An 18,563-nucleotide genomic window follows, 5' to 3' on the forward strand; every position below is an offset into this window, starting at 1 on the left:
TTTTATATCAAACATCTATATGTTAATCCTTTGTTATAACAAAAAAAACTAATATACAGTACAACTGATTTGTCATTAATCGAGTAAATATTATATAAATAACAACTAAACAAAATAATATAAAATAATTAATTTCTAATTATAACAATCTATAAAGTATTTTTTAAGAATTTTTTATTTAATATAATACAATATAAAATTGCAAACAATAAATATATAGAAAGCCATAAAAGCCTAGTAATAGTAAATTTAAATGTATGCTGAAAATAAAATTCAACTTCACTTCACGTTTTTATTTGTAAATAAATCACTTTTTTCTTTACTTTTTTAAAAAAACACAATAAAATATAATTTTCAGCAAATTTTTACCTAAAACTGCATTTTATGTTTCAAACGGAAAATTTTTGGCTTTTATTTAATGATTATATACAGTATTTATGGAAAATATATACAAACTTACAATTTTGTTCAAAACTAAACTTACAGTACTTTTATTGCAGAGGAAACTGACTGACCAGTTGTTAGCATTGCTTATCAAATGAGGCATAACTAATGCGTCAAATAATATATTAATGTATTTACTATCGATTTTTAACACCACAGACCACTAATATAAATATATCCAATGCATAACTTGTAGACATATTATAAATGTTAAATTATACATTATATAATGCATTAAATTTATTTATAAATCTAAAATTTCATTATGATGATATTATTTTTTTAGAAATACACTTTAAAGTTATATTTGTAATCATCAGAGAATTTGTTTAATATATGATATTAATAAAATATTTACATTAAGTCAATATAATGTATAAATGAATATTTAACTAAAAATGTTTTTATTATTCAAATATATTTTATTAGTAATATTTATTATATGCAGTAGTTCAATATAACAGTATATATAATAATCAATATATTGATATTTAATAAATACTATAGAAATTTTTACTAAACATAACTATATTTGCTTAATTAAAGTTCTTAACAATTAGTAAATTTAAAAATATCTAATTACAAAAAAATCAAATATACTGAAATTATAAATATTAAATTTTGATACATATATACAATTTTATTATTATTATGATATATCTATTGTTAAAAAATATATTAAATATACAGTTAGTTTATTGAGCATGTTAATTAAAATTATAATTTCAATATAGTGTGATAATAAAAGATTTATATTTTTGCAAATGAGATAATACTTTATTATTATTATAAATTAGAGAATAATTATTCTAAATATTAATATATAGAAAAGTTTCATTTTTGATTTGCATTGATTTAAGACTAAAATAAATTTCATAAATTATTAATTAATATTTATTGCAGTAATATTTGATTAGTTATTATTATAAATATGAGTTGATATAATTTGACTAACATTGCAATATAATCAATTTATGACTGCATTGATCATTAAAAACTGTATTTCAAATAAAACATATCCATTAAAAAGGAAACTCATTGATCTAACAAACATGGGATCTCTCTAACATACCTTTCCACACTCTCTTATTGTATATAATTGCCATTAATATTATTAAACAGTATTAAACATAATTTGTAACAATCATGATATGCATCTATTCATAACTACCCGTCTATTGCCATCTATTCGTTCATTAACTTATACACGTTGTTAAAACAGTAGCTCAAAAGCTCAATATCATTAAAATTTGTTTATATAAATAATATTATTGTATCCAAGGGTTTGCCTAAAATAACTACACTGTTATTATATGTATATATTTTAATTTTGATATTAACTAATGGTTATAAATTATTAGTAGCATATATTAATAATAAACATGAAAAATTTTACTTCAATTAAACGGTAAGTTAAATAATACTGTCTGACTACTGTATATACCTATATTGCATAAGATTGTGGCCATAATTATTGATTATATACTTGAAAAGCATTTAAATCAAAATTAATTTTAGTCATTATGTATATTCTTTATGAAAAATGATTTATAAATTTATGATTTTAGTGGCAAAATCGTGTTAATAATTATTTGGTAAAAATTCTGAAATATTAATGAAAAAAAATATTAAATATTTATCAAAAACATAGTTCAATAGTAGTGTAGATTATTATATCAATAAAACATGTTTTACGATCAATGAACCCTACTTATACTACCAAATAATTATATGTATATTTTTATCTATGTTTTATGCATTATTACTAATCGAAAGTGGGGTTCAAGTTTTGACTTATATTTTGATAACAAAATTTAAGTGATAACTTGGTTATCCCTTTTATAAATGATTTTAATATTTTTTATCACTAAAGCAAATGGTTTATTTAAATCAATTTAATTTTATAGCAAACGCTAATCAATTAATACATAAATAATTGTTAAATGAAACTAATATTTTTAGCAAATCATTACATACATCCTATATAATTCACATTATAATATTAATTAAACTATAAATAATGTCAAGATATCATATTTCAAAAAATCAATATAATATTGTCTATTTGAGTATTTAAACGTGTATCCATATAATTACAAAATATGTATAAAATTCAACATTAATTTTAATAATGTAATTCAACAATAACTTGTATTTGATTTTATATAATATTTTTTTAATTCTATGTATTAATGTTGTGTTGAAAGTTTTTGTATAAATTATAGTAGTCTTGTTAACCAAATAATGCAATTTAAAACAATTATTGTTTTGGTTTAGTTCAGTGATAATACTTTATTTAATTAAAATTATTACCTTAATTGTTGTTATAAACTCATTGTAGATAACAACCAAAACTAATAGTCAATTATTATAATTGTTGTTTGCATTAATTTGATGCTATTTTTAAAGTTTAAATACAAAAAATTGTAATAAAATACGTTTTTAAGAAATAAATTGAATGATACATATAATTAATAATTAATATAAACAATAGCATCGTATGAATGAGTTTTATTAATAATTTTAAGAGAAAGAATTTAATGGTAAATTTTGGACATTATTTCTAATTAAAACAATTGTCGACAAATTTCAATACCTTTTTTGGGTCACAACTCTTATCTCATTAACAATAATTGATTGAATGTATACATCATTTGTATTCTGTTTGGACTTCCCTTATATTACATGTCATTATTTTGGTATATATATTATATCATACATTATGTCCACATTTGATCTATAGATACAATAATATCATTAATTTTAAGTTTCTATAGTTATTATTGTTTTTATATATAACTTTAAGTTTAAAGAAATTAAAATTTAAAGACTAAAGAGAAAAGCTGCTAAAATATTGTTTATAAATTATAAATTGCAATAATAATAACTATTTATTTATAGCTATTATTATTATTTTAATGACAAATGTATTGCTTGAATTTCAAGAATATAATTATATACATAAATGTTGAACAAATTGTGTTTTTTTTGTAAATACTATAATAATATATACAAACAAAAGTGCTATATTTGCAAATATATTTATAATAAAGTTTATAATATGTTTGAATGTTTTGCTGTATCAAAGAATATACATATTTCAGATTAGTATTTATGTAAATAATTTGTTTTGATTAACACATATATTTATAGCAATTTATGATTGATTTTTATATTTGTAAATGTATTTATATTTATATTATTTGTGTATTTTTTGCTTTTATTATTTCATTAGTTCTATATAGTATTAGTACTATTTATAATATACAATTTTAATATGATAATTAGTATAAAACTCATTTTTAATTAAATTAAATTTCCCAACAATTAAAGTTTTTATGTATAATATAATTCAAATCTTTTGAGTGATATACCTGTTACTATCATTAAGACTAATGTTGGGCTTAAAGGCATAAACTGATAAACAGTCAGATAATGTAAAGTTATGACTAAAATATGGTTTCATATTTCAATCATTTATAGTCCATTTCCTTGGATTAGTTCTCACAAAACAATCACTTATTATACGGCTATCTTGTAAATCATAAAATAATAAATGTCTAAAATGTTGATTACTAAATATTGTTACTATTGTTAAATACCAATTTAAGTGAATTATTGTTAATATATTTATAAAATTAGAAAAAAATATAATTTAGACATAATTTAAATTTAACCAATAGTTCAGTTGATTTATCCGTCAATTGCATGGTTTACATGAAACATGAATTTAGGTGAAAGTCGGATATGAGTTGTGAGTGAATAAAGAATATGGAGACAGTGTGTGTGTGTTTGTGTGTGATATATATATATATATATATATATATAGAGAGAGAGAGAGAGAGAGAGAGTTTGTGAATGGCCTGAAAGCTTGAGTAAGAAAGTCAATACCCGTCGTTGACATCATTTTTCTTTCACTGTTTGCCGCCTCCAGAGTTGTTGGTGTCGTTATGTTTGAGTCTAAACGCCATTCAGTGTGTTATTAATCAAAAATGAATGAGAACTCCATTTCCCGTATTGAACCGCAAAAATATATAAGAATTTAATGCTTTTTTGGACCAAATATTCAATTCTGTGTTCACCAGAAAAAAAATCAAACAATAAAGCGTTACTTACACTCAGTTTTACTATGAAATACAATAAGTATGTATTATTTTCTATACATATAATACACATGACATGCCGTTTAAATGATAAAACAATTTTTTGGTGAATAAAAATAATCTTTTTGGTTGCAAACATTTATCAGTCAGTCTTAAGTTGTTTTACCGAAAAATTTTCGTTACAATTATTTTTCACTGACAACCCCTTACACTATAACTCCTTTCTTTATGATACAACTATTAGAAAGTTTATTATTATAAAATATTATGCAATTTATTTAAATTTTTAATCTGCTAAGCAATGCATTCATATTTTTTAAATTTTAAAATGAAATGTTACTTATTAGAGTTTTGTTAAATTATATAATTAATATATTGATTTAGGTTTAATTATTTATTAATTTTAGTAACTAAGAAAAATAAAAATATTACAGTATATTTTATCAAATATTTTACTTTTATAACATAATTTTTTTTAAACTATTTATATTCTACAGTATATATATTATTATTATTTAATTCATTTACAAACGTTTGATTAATTTACATTTTTTTATCTGTAGAAAATGAAATGTGCATTTTTACAGAAAAAACATTAATTAAATGGTTTTTATTATTGTTGTTAATGAGATTTTTTAAATAATTAATATTTTACTAATTCTATTGTTTACAATAGTGTTTATATATTTCAGGTTTTTTTAATATAGAGAATTGTGTTACTATGTGTCAAATAATAAAAATAAATTAATAATATAAATATGTATTTGATTTAAACAAAGAATATATTGTTTAAAAATTTAAAATGACTTATTTATAATATTGATTATATATTGACTATTTTATAAATAATATAAAATATATAATGTATTTTACAACTAACACCAAACACACACATATATCGTACATAAAGTGATAAATGAGATATCAGTGGTCATAAAAAAGGAGGTCATTCTTCAACTCATTACTAAAGGTTTTTTTGGCACTATTTTTACAATAGATTTTACTCTAAGATTATTTGTACCAAAAATATCATTGAATTGATGAAATTGAAGCGTTAAGCTATACTACTCTGTTATAGTCAGTCATACACTACTTTTTTTGTCCATTTAATAATATGAAATCCAATTTTTTGGATAACATTAAAGTGTTATTTGTTCAGTAAATTTTATAAAATGAATTGAATAAAAAAATCAATCTATATATATATATACTGTATATATATATATATATATATATATATATATATATATATATGGATTATATATTTATAAATTATTTTTAGCAATAATTTATAAAATACTAAGTATTTATGAAAAAATTAAGAAATTTAAATTAATCTTAAAACACATTTTTACTATATTTAAAATTATAAAATCTAAAAAATAATAATTTTTTTTAATAAATCGTTAAATTTCTTTATTATTTTGTATTATATAATTTAGTTTATATAATTAAACATATTTTTAAATAAATTATATTTTAGCTTTTTATTTGATAAATAATAATCTCTCATTTTGATAAATTATTCATCTCATAGATATATTATTTATTAATATATATTATATAATGCATATATAACTTTATATTAATAGAAAAAATAAAATATATTACAATATTATAGCAGATAATAAATAATAACTTCAAATAATTGAAACAAAATATTGTGTCTATCAATAGACAACACAATTGTTATTAACTTTATTTCTAAAGAAAATAATAGATTTGTTGTCATCACTGAAGTTAATCAAAATTAATGAAAGTTATGATTGCGTTGACGTTTGTGGCAATTCATTGCATAAACACTTGAAATGAGAGGCGAATGGAAAGCATTGAGTGCTAACATGACATCAAGTTTTTTATATTAGGAAATAATAATAAAAACAATTTCTTAACTAATATTCACTAACAGTCTATATACAGATTATATTTTTATTATAATAATTTATACTAAAAACAAAACAACGTATTTGTTTTCCTATTTATAAAATAGTTTATTGATTTTTTTGTCATAACAATCAATACATTAATTTCCTTTAATATTATGAATTCATTGTTTTTATTGATAACTATATTATTTGTTTACTATATTTCTATATTTTTACAAAATATAATAATGCTTAAGGTATTAAATATAATTTAAATAATTTTTGTTTTACTTTAATAAAAAATGATAAATAACTTTACATATTATGATAAACATTTAGATGATTGTTAAATATAATAAAAGAAATGGCATTTCATGTTTTTACATATTACTCATTATATGAGACCATCCGTTACCTACTAATAGAAAATAGTGAACACATATATCCATTTGCTTCATCCCTGTGCTGGGGCTCTGTGTTTGACATAAAACACACGAAATAATAGGCAAAACAAGAAAATGCTATTAACAGATAAAATGTTTGGTCTATGGAGTAAATATAGAGAATATTTTTTGCTTTATGTTTATGTATGCACTTAATCAACAAAAAGTGTTATTTTTATTTAATGATTACTTGTTTTGCAAATTGTTTGCTAAAGAATATTGTATATCATTTATAAATTTATTTTGATTATAAAACAGTAAATACTACTAAATTATTTTACTTTTATTTAAATTTAGATATAAGAAATATAATTATAAATTACTATAGTTTATAAATAATATATATTATAATAAATATACAAATTTTGTGATGTTTGATTAAAATCAATATTTTTAATGTAAATGAAATAAACCACAATTTATAATACAATTATGTTTTACTCTAAATTACAACAAAATCTATTAGAAAATAGAGGCCACAAGTATTGGACCATAGATTTCTATTTTTATTAGATTAGTGCTAATAATGAATATAACACGAATATATACAATATATACGGTATTATTACAGTATATATTGTATATATATATGCAGTATTGCATAAATGATAGCACAGACAGATGGTATGGTAGATACAGTATAAACTGTATTTAGATGTATAATATTATAAGCCATTGGGTTTGAGCACTGCATACAACTGTTATGATGTTATGCCCACACTTTGTCCACTGAGATCCAAATTTTCCATTTGCTTAATGCATGTCATAAATGCTGTATATATTTGCAATGAATATATAGATAATATGGTTATTCACTATTCAGATCCACGATTGCAATAATGACTGCCATAATAACAGACTTACCTTTAGGTTTACCTCATTTCTCTCTCTCTCTCTCTCTCTCTCTCTCTCTCAAACACAATATTTATTCAAAGGTTATTTAAAGATTATTAAAAATATATGATAATAAAAATTGGTGCAATATTAATCATATGATAAAAATAAAACTCGATTTTTTTAGTCATGTTCAACAATATTAAATATTGATATACAGTATATATCACATTTTAAAACATTTTTATCTTTAATTATGAAATCTAAAATATAATTGATAATTTATTATTGCTAATTATTTTTAATAATATCAATTTACATATTAATATATATTAATAGATTATATATATTTTTAATTGATTTATATTTGAGTAATTTTTAAAATTAATTTTTTTATTAGCTAGGATATCAAAAACTATCTAATTTAATTTAATTAATATTTTTAAAAAATATATTTTGTGTTATAATTTTGTACATTTTTATTAAAAAACTTGGTGTTCAAGAAATAGACATTCAATTCACGTAACAATAGATTTGTTAATTTGTTTTTGTTGTGAAAATTGCCGCAAAAATGCATTAAACGACACAACACTAGAACTTCTTATAACACATTATTTAACATTTTTATTGTTATTTTTTTCGGTACTCATAGTAGTGGCAGTTGTTTTGGTGTTTGGCATTGTATGAGATGTTTGACGTCTATCATAACCATAAATATTTTGCTTTTAATGGAAATTGTTTGACATTAAGTTTAAAGTACAGGGTCTTTGCCATTGCCTTTACTTAATATTTGTTATTATTGTAATAAAGGAAAGGGTCTTTAAGATAACTATTTTAAAAACGTTTGAATTTGGGATAAAACATGGGTTATGAATGACATATAACTAATGACGAGAGGGTGAGTGAGTGAGTGAGTGAGTAAGAGAGAGAGAGAGAGAGAGAGAGAGAGAGAGAGAGAGAGAGAGAGAGAGAGAGAGAGAGAGAGAGAGAGAGAGAGAGAGAGAGAGATAAATTATATATATATATATACTTTATATATATTGTATATTTGCTTTCAAAGAAATACCGAAACATTTTTTTACTTTTAAATTACTTATGATTTCATACACTATTCATATAATTGCTTATAACCGGAGGTTTGCTATTCATATAACGATTCGTCAAAAAGAGACTAAAAGCAATGGTCAAAATAAATTTAAATATATATAAATATGTGTTTTTATGATATTAGTATAATTTATACTTTATTTATAAAAGATAATTAAATATTTTTATATAACTAATATATTAAATTAATATTTATAAATAATAAATGTTGTAATTAATTTACAGTTTAATAAATTAGTTATTTATCATTTAATAAATTTTGCTATTTTTAACTTATAAAATATTTTTTTTTAATAATAATTATTATTATGATACGATAAAAATATTTAAAAATTATAATTTAAGTTATCTATAATTATTAACATTTTGTCGATTATAAATATTTCTAACCTTCAAATTTAAAAAACTTTTAAAAGTCTATTTAATATCTTTTATATCTACAAGTTTTTCTGTCATACATTTTTGTTGTGTTAAACTAAATATGATTATAATATTGCAAACAATGAATTAAAAAAAACAATCTTTTAAAGTAAAAGCAATAAAATTGATTTTCAAGACTTTTAATGTATTTTTGATTAAAGGAATTGAATCGAGAATTTTTTGCTAATATTCTAACAAAAAATTTTACTCTTAATATTCTTATATAACATATATTTTTATAGCCTATTAAATAAATTGATATTCAGTTTGTAAAATCTACTGTTTTTAGCATTATTTTTGGCACATATTCTGACAATAAATCGTATATTTTCTTAGACTTGAAAAGGTTTTTAAACAGTTATTCATTTTAAATTTATTACTTGAAATAATACTACTATTAAATCTTTAATGTTAGTTTCAAAAATTTAATAAAGCATATTTAAACAGTATTTATACCATAATTCAACAATTTTTAATTAACTATATTACTTATAACAATTCAACATAAGTTTATTAATATATCATCTATAAATAATTGGTTTGTATGATATAAACACAAATTTATTTAGAAAATATCGCAAATCACTATATTATTTTGAAAATACGATTAAACAGTTTTCATATATCAATAAATTCTGGTTCAATCTGTTAACACAAATGATCATTAAATCTCTGATAGTTAGTACACGAGAGAGAGAGAGAGAGAGAGAGAGAGAGAGAGAGAGAGAGAGAGAGAGAGAGAGAGAGAGAGAGAGAGAGTCACAACACGAAATTGCTTTTACTTCTTGGACTATAATTTTATGTTTCAGTAGTAAAAACAGCTTATATTTAGTTCAATCTCTTTCTGTTTTTACTAATGTCTTACCATAGAGTCTGGTATTGTTGTGTTGAGACTTAACGTGTCGTTGAATAGGTGGTCATATTGTCTGACAATTGTTACAAATTAATGACTTGTGACCACAAATCACACAATACTGTACTTACTATATATTGTAGTGAAAGTTGACATTTAATAATTGGCTTAACATTGCATTTGTTAGGACATTGCCTATCGTCTATGACTTTAAATTTATAGTTATCAAAACAATAAAAAAAAATAGTAGACAATAAACTATTAAAGAAATTGCTCTAAAAAAGTTAATATATACTATACTTTTGATAGAAATTGACTTAAAAATAAAATTTTATTATTCAACAAACATTGATTTTTTTATTATATACTTTGTTTATAAATATAAGCTAATTATATATCATTGAATTATATTAATGTATAGGTTTTGTACAAAACAATGAAGAACCAGAACATATATCATCCAATTATGGCGAGAATGTGATCATCAACTGTGCCTTTGATTTTCCTGATGGCATACGAGTGCCGTATGTCATACAATGGCAGAAAAATGGCGTAAAGATACCGATATATATTTGGTACGACGGATACCCACCACATATTGGTGAGGGCTATGAGGGACGGGTGTCTCTGTCAGGACAGGCGGCACTCAATCTATCGAATCTCAATGAGAACGATCAGGGATGGTATGAATGCAAAGTATTCTTTTTGAATCGTCCCCCCGAACCCATCAAAAATGGTACCTGGGTGCACCTGGATGTACATGGTAGGCTATTTATATTTATGTCATTTTATTTTTACTTTATTTTAATCAACTATATTTAAATATTTATATATAAGTAATGACACTTTTTTAACAGTATTTTTTATTTTTCATAAATAGCGAACATGTTTTTTAAAAATTAATGTAATGTAATAATAAAAATTAAGTTGAGTTAATAGAAACAAAAATGTAAAGACTTAAGAAAGATAAGAATTTGACATTTTTTGAATTTTTTAATTTCCTTTTTTGAGACACTAATTATATAAAATTTGAAATTTTTGTATTAAATATTTTATTGTTCACTTGAATATAATTTAAATCACATAAATTACATAAATGTCATTTAGAAGGTAATTATGAATATTTTAATTATATTGCATTATTTTTTATTATAATGCATTATAGTTCATTATATCTAATGTTGTCATTATCGTAATATACATTAGATTTATTTTTTGTTGAATAGAATATTCTGTACTAATATATTGTATGTATGAAACATACTGTATATATATAGGAATATCTAAAATGTAGAGTTAGCCCTAATTTCCTTTTATTGTTTTGTTTGACAACTGTGTTGCGATTTCTTATCAAACGAGTATATCTTATTGAAAGCCGTTTGAGTGACGCCTCCGATAAACCCTTTTGTGACAAAATGGTTGGACAACAATAAGCAATGATATGAGATATAAGCATTAAATTGAAATGCAATGAAAAGCAATGCATTGAATCGTTTGTTGTAATCATTTTCATGATTCACATAACAATAATTGATTGCCTTTTTCTATGTTCTTTCAATTAATTCAATAATACTATACTAAACAATAGGATATACAAAACAAAAACTTCTCCAATTTTGTGCATTATTTTAGTAAAAGATTAAATTATAAGTTCTCATAACAAAGTTACAAAAATTGAATTATATTATTATATGTATTTATACATAAAAAAAACTACTCAAACATTTTTAGAAATGAAAATTAAGGTTTAAAAAATATTAATAAAAATATTAGGCATAACTTATTTATATTATATGTTGTACCGGTATATACAGTATTTTAAAAAAATGAAAGTAAGATAAATCAAATGTGTTTTTAATTAAAGTTTTAAATATTTTTGCTCAAACAATTCAATGAATAGCTTTTAGATACTAAATCCCAAAACACACTTTAAATTTAATATTATATTTAATTTAAAATTGAAAATAATTATATAAATTTGATTGAATTAATTTTATACTAGAACAAATAAGTAATACAATAAATAAATTTTAAATCCTGGTATTTATTTTTTATATATTTTGAGATATATATGATATTATAAAATATTATATATTAAGAATTTGCAAACCACTATATCAAACTAAAAAAACTAATTTTGTATTTTCTATATGGGAAGAAAAAATTTTTAAAATTGGTTGCAGAATAAATTTTTTATGACTTTTCAAACTTGTGGAAAAACACATTATATAAAATAGTCGAAAATAAAATGACGTTATTTATGGACAGTAGACACTTATTAGATAGAGATTTTAATACTAATGCTTATTCTAAAAACAAAATTTTTTTATGTCAAATATTTTTTTAGATAATCAAATTACAATAAAAAACACAGCTTAGTATTTCGATAATTTAATTTTTAATTAAATTTGATTATCTAAAAATATATTTGACATAAAAAAATTTTGTTTTTAGAATAAGCAATAGTATTAAAATCTCTATCTAATAAGTGTCTACTGTCCATAAATAACGTCATTTTATTTTGACTATTTTATATAATGTGTTTTTCCACAAGTTTGAAAAACTATAAAAAATTTATTTTGCAACCAATTTTAAAAAAATTTTCTTCCCATAAATTTCCAGTTTAGGCATTACAAACTTACTATTGAAATTTTATTATAGCATTTATAGTTTAGGTTGTGATATAGTGGTTTGCAAACATCCCAGAATAAATATGATCACGTGATCAAAATTAAAAATTTAATATTTTATAATATCACACGTAAATCACTTTTTAATACTCTTTTTACAAAATTAATATATCTCACACCATTTAAGAATTATAGCAAAAACCGCGTGTGCGAGATTAATGTAAGGCCCTTTTATTTAAAAAAATATATATATTAAGAAACAAACAAAAACTAATTTTGTATTTTCTATATCAAAATAAAACAAAAATATTTTTAACAATACCGTATAATATTAAAGTATAGTTTTTCATATAGTATGATATGAGTATAACTGGTATTTATTGTCGACAAATATATCAATTTTATTATTTGCACACCAATATTGTTGATAACACTTGATCTAAAATATAATCTAAAAACATAAAGCTTTCAAATTGTTGTCAAATTTAACAAAAAATTGATGTCAAGCTTTCACGTGATTGACTTATTTTTGGCACTTTTAGTTAATTTATCAAAAATTGTTGTTACAATTGATTTTATAGTAATGTTTGGCTCAAAACTTCAAATGTAATAAATCATAACAATTCGGTTAATTTCAATTCAATTTAAGAGTAAAAATGTTGTCCATAACAATTAGTTTTTCTTATTTATAAATAAAATATAATATAAATTTATAGACATTTTCATATATTCATATAAAATCACATACTTTTTTGACAATCATAAAAAATTATAATACTTAACTTATCATGCAATATATACTCGTTTCATGCAATCATTAATAGATAATTAATTTTAAACATTTAATATCTTAAATATATTTTATATATTTATATTATTATATTATGTTATAGTATATTATATTATAAATTTATATACGGTATAAATGATAATATATTTATTTATAATATATATATAGCACACAAATTTATTTTGTTAGTAATAATTATAAGTTGACACTTACCCTAATTTACAAATATTTGTATGATTTGACAGCACCGCCACATTTTCGACTAAAACCACCCGATGTTATATATGTAAAAGTGGGGGAAACCATAACAATGCCGTGTGAAGCTATGGGCACCCCTTCACCCGCTATTATTTGGTATAAGGTATGTCACAAATCATTATAATATTAAATTAAATTAAATAAATGAATTATGATTTGAATATACAATTACTATAATCAGTGACACATTTTTATTTTATTTATAATAGAATTATTATAATTAGAAATTTTATTTACTATACCATTTTATCCCATATAAAGTATTAAATTTTATTAATTTAATATTTAAATATTGTAAAACTAATTATTAATATCATTTAATATAAACTTTGTTAATGTAAATCACTAAAGTAATAATAATAACAGTCATTAAAGGGATAATAAAAAATAACATTTATTTATTAAAATAGAGAAACTTTGGTTTCAATACAATTATTTTTAACACTAATGTTGTGTTTGTGCTGTAGTTGTAGTAGTGATTGATTGTCTTCTAAACCATTGATGTCTTTCAGGATAATCAACCTCTTGAGGGTTCCGGTAGTGTCCATATATTGCCAAATGAGTTACGGATCTCAAACTTACAGCAGTCAGACATCGGTGATTACATGTGTTTGGCCCGCAATCGTGAGGGCTCGACAACGGCCAATACTAAAGTGATAATCGCGGGACCGGCAGTTATAACGGCTCCGCCCAGAAATCAGACCCGTCTGGAGGGCGACCAAATTGAGATGATATGCGAAGCTAAGGCACTGCCATCTAATGTAACGCACCGGTGGCTACACAACGGCATTGACATAAGTCAGTTGTCGTGGTTGGAGACCCGGACTATCATCCGACGCGATGGCACACTATTTATCAATCCGAGTACTGCTGAAGATTCGGGTCAATACACATGCGAAGTGTCCAATGGTATCGGCATTTCAGATACTGCCAGTGCTTACCTTAGCGTTGAATGTAAGTCCGATTTGACGATTATTTGTATTGAAATTAATCTTTTTATTTTGATCACAGATCCCGCTCGAGTCACTTACTCGCCGACCATTCAATATCTACCGCACGGACTATCGGGAATCGTCCGGTGTTTTATTCAGGCTATGCCTCCATTTCAGTTCATAACGTGGACTAAAGATCGGCGGCCATTTGATCCGAATGCCACACCCGGTGTGGTCACACTCAACAACGGGTCACTACTATTTCAACGGGTCAGTCACGAACATCAGGGCCGATACCGGTGTACACCATATAATCTTCACGGAACTGCCGGCACATCTAATGCTATGGAAGTGTTAGTTAGAGGTAATAAGTTTTATATAAATTTATCACTTTTAACGACATATTTATAGGCTATTTAAGGTAATAAAACTTAGGCCGTAATACCATTGAATTAAAACAAACTTTCATTTATAAGATCTTTTATTTCCTGATTTTGATATCGATTTTAATCTATCAGTCAAACAGTAGTTTAATGTCATTTAATGACCGAAAGTTATCGTTTCCCTTATAACTGTATTTTTTTCACTTTTAATGTCAGTATTTATAAAATATTTGATATTTTAATCGGTAGCTTATGATGCTATGCACTCATTTCAATGGTTTTACTACAAACCATAAAGGAAATGACAGATCAACTTATCATTTATTATAAATGTTTAAACAAATATTAAGACTTTTATAATAATTTTATTTTTAATAACTCTTTAAGTGATTTGTTATTACAATTATTGTTGTAACAAAACAATAACCACACAATCGATTATTTTTATGATTGATTGTTAGGTTATTGCATTGATTTTGTTGTTATAATTGAATAAAACATATGTTGTTTCAGAGCCGCCAAAGTTTACGATAAGACCTAACGATATGTACCAGAGATCGGTCAACAGTGAAGTTGTTATGCCGTGCGATGGCGTCGGACAGCCTAAGCCTAACATCATTTGGCGTAAAGTAAGTTAATATCTTTCTTTCTTTCTCACCAAAGGGTCAGATCCAGAGAGAGAGAGAGAGAGAGAGAGAGAGAGAGAGAGAGAGAGAGAGAGAGAGAGAGAGAGAGAGAGAGGTATGATAAAATGCCAGTGCTTATTATCCATTGTTCATCATTGGTACCGTTTGTGTGTATAATTTTGTTGTCCTAGTAATCCATTCATCACTTATTAATCAGCTTTTGTTGTGTTAGTCTATTAGGTTTTATGTGTTTACTCCCTGTCCTCATCACTATCAATGTTATTCCTACAGTATATATATAGAGATAATATTTTATACTATGTTCAGCAAACTAGTGGTGCTTTTGTTATTTAGTTTGTAAACATTTGTTATAATCATATCAAATAACGTGTGAATATAATTTTAGGACATTTATATTTTTTTCTTTTGACAGTTAAAAATAAAATTAAATAATTAACATATTTTTTATTTAAAAAATGGATTAGTTTTTTTACTAAGTTATCTTAGTTTAGGAAATTTTATTTTAATTTTAAACTTAGTTTTATTGATCACTGGATTTGTTTCATTCAATAATTATAATACCGACTGAAATGCTAAAGTGTTGTTATAAATAATTTAGTTAAGCGTTAAATAATTGAATGATTGCTTTTCTATCTATTTTATCATATGTGATATAAAACTAACAAAAATAGCAACAATATCATCATTAACAACACTATTACTGTTTGATAGGCTGATGGAAACAAATTACCAAAGGACAGGGCGTTTATAAGGTCTGGCAATTTGACGATCAAATCGATCAAAAAGGAAGACCACGGGATCTATGAGTGTATACTCGAGAATGAGATCGCGATTCTCATTGCAACGACTCTATTATTAGTCAATAGTATGTTATTTCAATATAATAATGTTGTCATAAAAAATCATTATTTTTAACAACTAATTTGTGATCAATCGATAGACACTACTCCACATCCGCCACAAAATGTTTCCGTCAATACCAGTGCTTTTGCAGCTACTGTTCAATGGATACCCAATTATAATGGAGGTTATGAACAAACCTATCATCTCAGGTATGAAATTGTTGAACACATTTGTTGAAAATTATAATAATTGACATTATATTAGGTACCGATTGTCCGACAGCAGTGACTCCGACTGGAAGACAATACGAGTTCCTCCGCCAGAATCGTTGACTGCATTTACTTTATATAACTTGCAATCAGACGCCGAGTATGACTTCCAAGTGTTTGCTTCAAATCGCTTGGGAGTTGGGATGACGTCACCAATAGTCAGAACCAGAACTAAGAGTATGTTATTTCAATAGTTTATATTAAACATAAAAATATTCTGTAGTTATTTTCAACATATAATGATATTTTTATTAGTTTAAGTAATTTTATTATTTTTGTTATAATATAGTGTGGGACTTACAAAAAACTATTTATCCAACCGATGCTTACGGGGCTACATATATACCAACAGTTCAAAAACCATCAGGTATTGTCAAAGTTTTATATTTTAACAAAACTAATACACCAAACAAACGCACGGCAACACTATATTGCTTTTAATATAATAAATTATATAAATATAACAATTGCTTGTTAAATGCATGTGAGCTATAAATACAATTGCTTTTTGCAAACCATTTGATAAATCAGTTATAAATCCCATGTGTGATCATATTTATAGTTATATTTTTTCAAATCTGGTGTTTCAATATTTTTTGTTTATATAAGTTTATAAATAGATATAAACTATTTATATATATATATATATTTGATCAGTTATTTTTCAAATTTGATAAAATAATGTATAAATAATAACATTTTATTTATATCTTATTAATTAGAAATTAGCATTTAAGAGATTTGTTTTTAAAAGCATAGTCAAAATATTTAATAATTTAGTTGTAAATTAATGAGTCAATCAAAGCATAGATAGTAGAAGAAAAATAGGATTATAATATGTAGAGATAAAATGTAAATTTTTATGTAAATTTAATTTTGAAAGATGATTATAAATAATGAATAGCAATATATTTTTATTATACAATTTACTATATATTATAAACGGATTTTATGGTAAAATTTAAGACACATTTAATAAATATCAAACTTAATTCCTTACAAAATTTTAGATAGTAGTAACATTGTAGATAGCAAATTATTTTTATATGAATATATTTTTTTATAAAATATTTCTATAATAACTACTGTATAATAAGTATATTATAATAAAAAATATTTATATTATATTTGCAGAATAAGTCGATTTAATGAATAATCTCTGTTTATATAAGCAAAAAATAAAGTAAAAAATAAAGAAAGAGATTTTTGAACATTAAGTTAACACAAAAGTAGTTTTCAGTGAAGGAGTGGAAAATAAAAGAAGGAAAGGAAAGGATATTTTGTTGAGTGAATTGTTAGACATAAGGAAAAAAGTTAATAAGATTTTGATAAAGTTGCCAACAATGCACTGTTATGTGTAAGTGTTGGGGCCATTAATATGCATTGATGCACAAAATTTCCTTAATTGAATCGCTACTCATAAATACAGTTTTTTATATATGTGTTGTATATGCCTAACATCCCTATGAGTTAAGCGCCTGTTCTTTTAAGGGTTAGGTTAGGTTTGCACTATTTTTTCTACAATTTTTATTGTATTTCCAAATCCTTTCAGTTATTGTATTGATATATACCGTATATATGAGGTCTGAGCCAATCTATTCTCTGTTTTGTTATTATGTGTTTTTAAGAGACTGTTGAGTGAAGAAATTTTTTATGCATTTTTAAGAATGTTTTCAAAGAATAAATACTGTATAAAGAATTGTTTAGTATATATATATATATATATACATAAAGTCTATTAG

The 18,563-nt window shown here is 23.2% G+C and overlaps 1 protein-coding gene across 2 annotated transcripts in view; it reads left to right on the forward strand.

Moving 5' to 3' along the window:
- LOC128960786 (protein turtle homolog B-like) overlaps positions 1 to 18,563 on the forward strand; it is an 86,506-nt gene that overhangs the window by 62,726 nt on the left and 5,217 nt on the right. For both annotated transcript variants that reach the window (XM_054306923.1, XM_054306931.1), the window contains exons 2-10: positions 10,491 to 10,832; positions 13,735 to 13,850; positions 14,260 to 14,701; positions 14,759 to 15,043; positions 15,576 to 15,691; positions 16,421 to 16,574; positions 16,650 to 16,761; positions 16,817 to 16,998; positions 17,111 to 17,188. In XM_054306923.1, coding sequence (XP_054162898.1) covers positions 10,491 to 10,832; positions 13,735 to 13,850; positions 14,260 to 14,701; positions 14,759 to 15,043; positions 15,576 to 15,691; positions 16,421 to 16,574; positions 16,650 to 16,761; positions 16,817 to 16,998; positions 17,111 to 17,188 — 1,827 coding nt within the window. The remainder of the gene's footprint in view (positions 1 to 10,490; positions 10,833 to 13,734; positions 13,851 to 14,259; positions 14,702 to 14,758; positions 15,044 to 15,575; positions 15,692 to 16,420; positions 16,575 to 16,649; positions 16,762 to 16,816; positions 16,999 to 17,110; positions 17,189 to 18,563) is intronic.

The sequence above is a fragment of the Oppia nitens genome, unplaced genomic scaffold (assembly GCF_028296485.1).
Source record: "Oppia nitens isolate AA-2021 unplaced genomic scaffold, nextdenovo-longstitch-racon4-pilon3 scaffold13_pilon_pilon_pilon, whole genome shotgun sequence".
In the NCBI taxonomy this organism is placed as follows: Eukaryota; Metazoa; Arthropoda; class Arachnida; order Sarcoptiformes; family Oppiidae; genus Oppia; species Oppia nitens.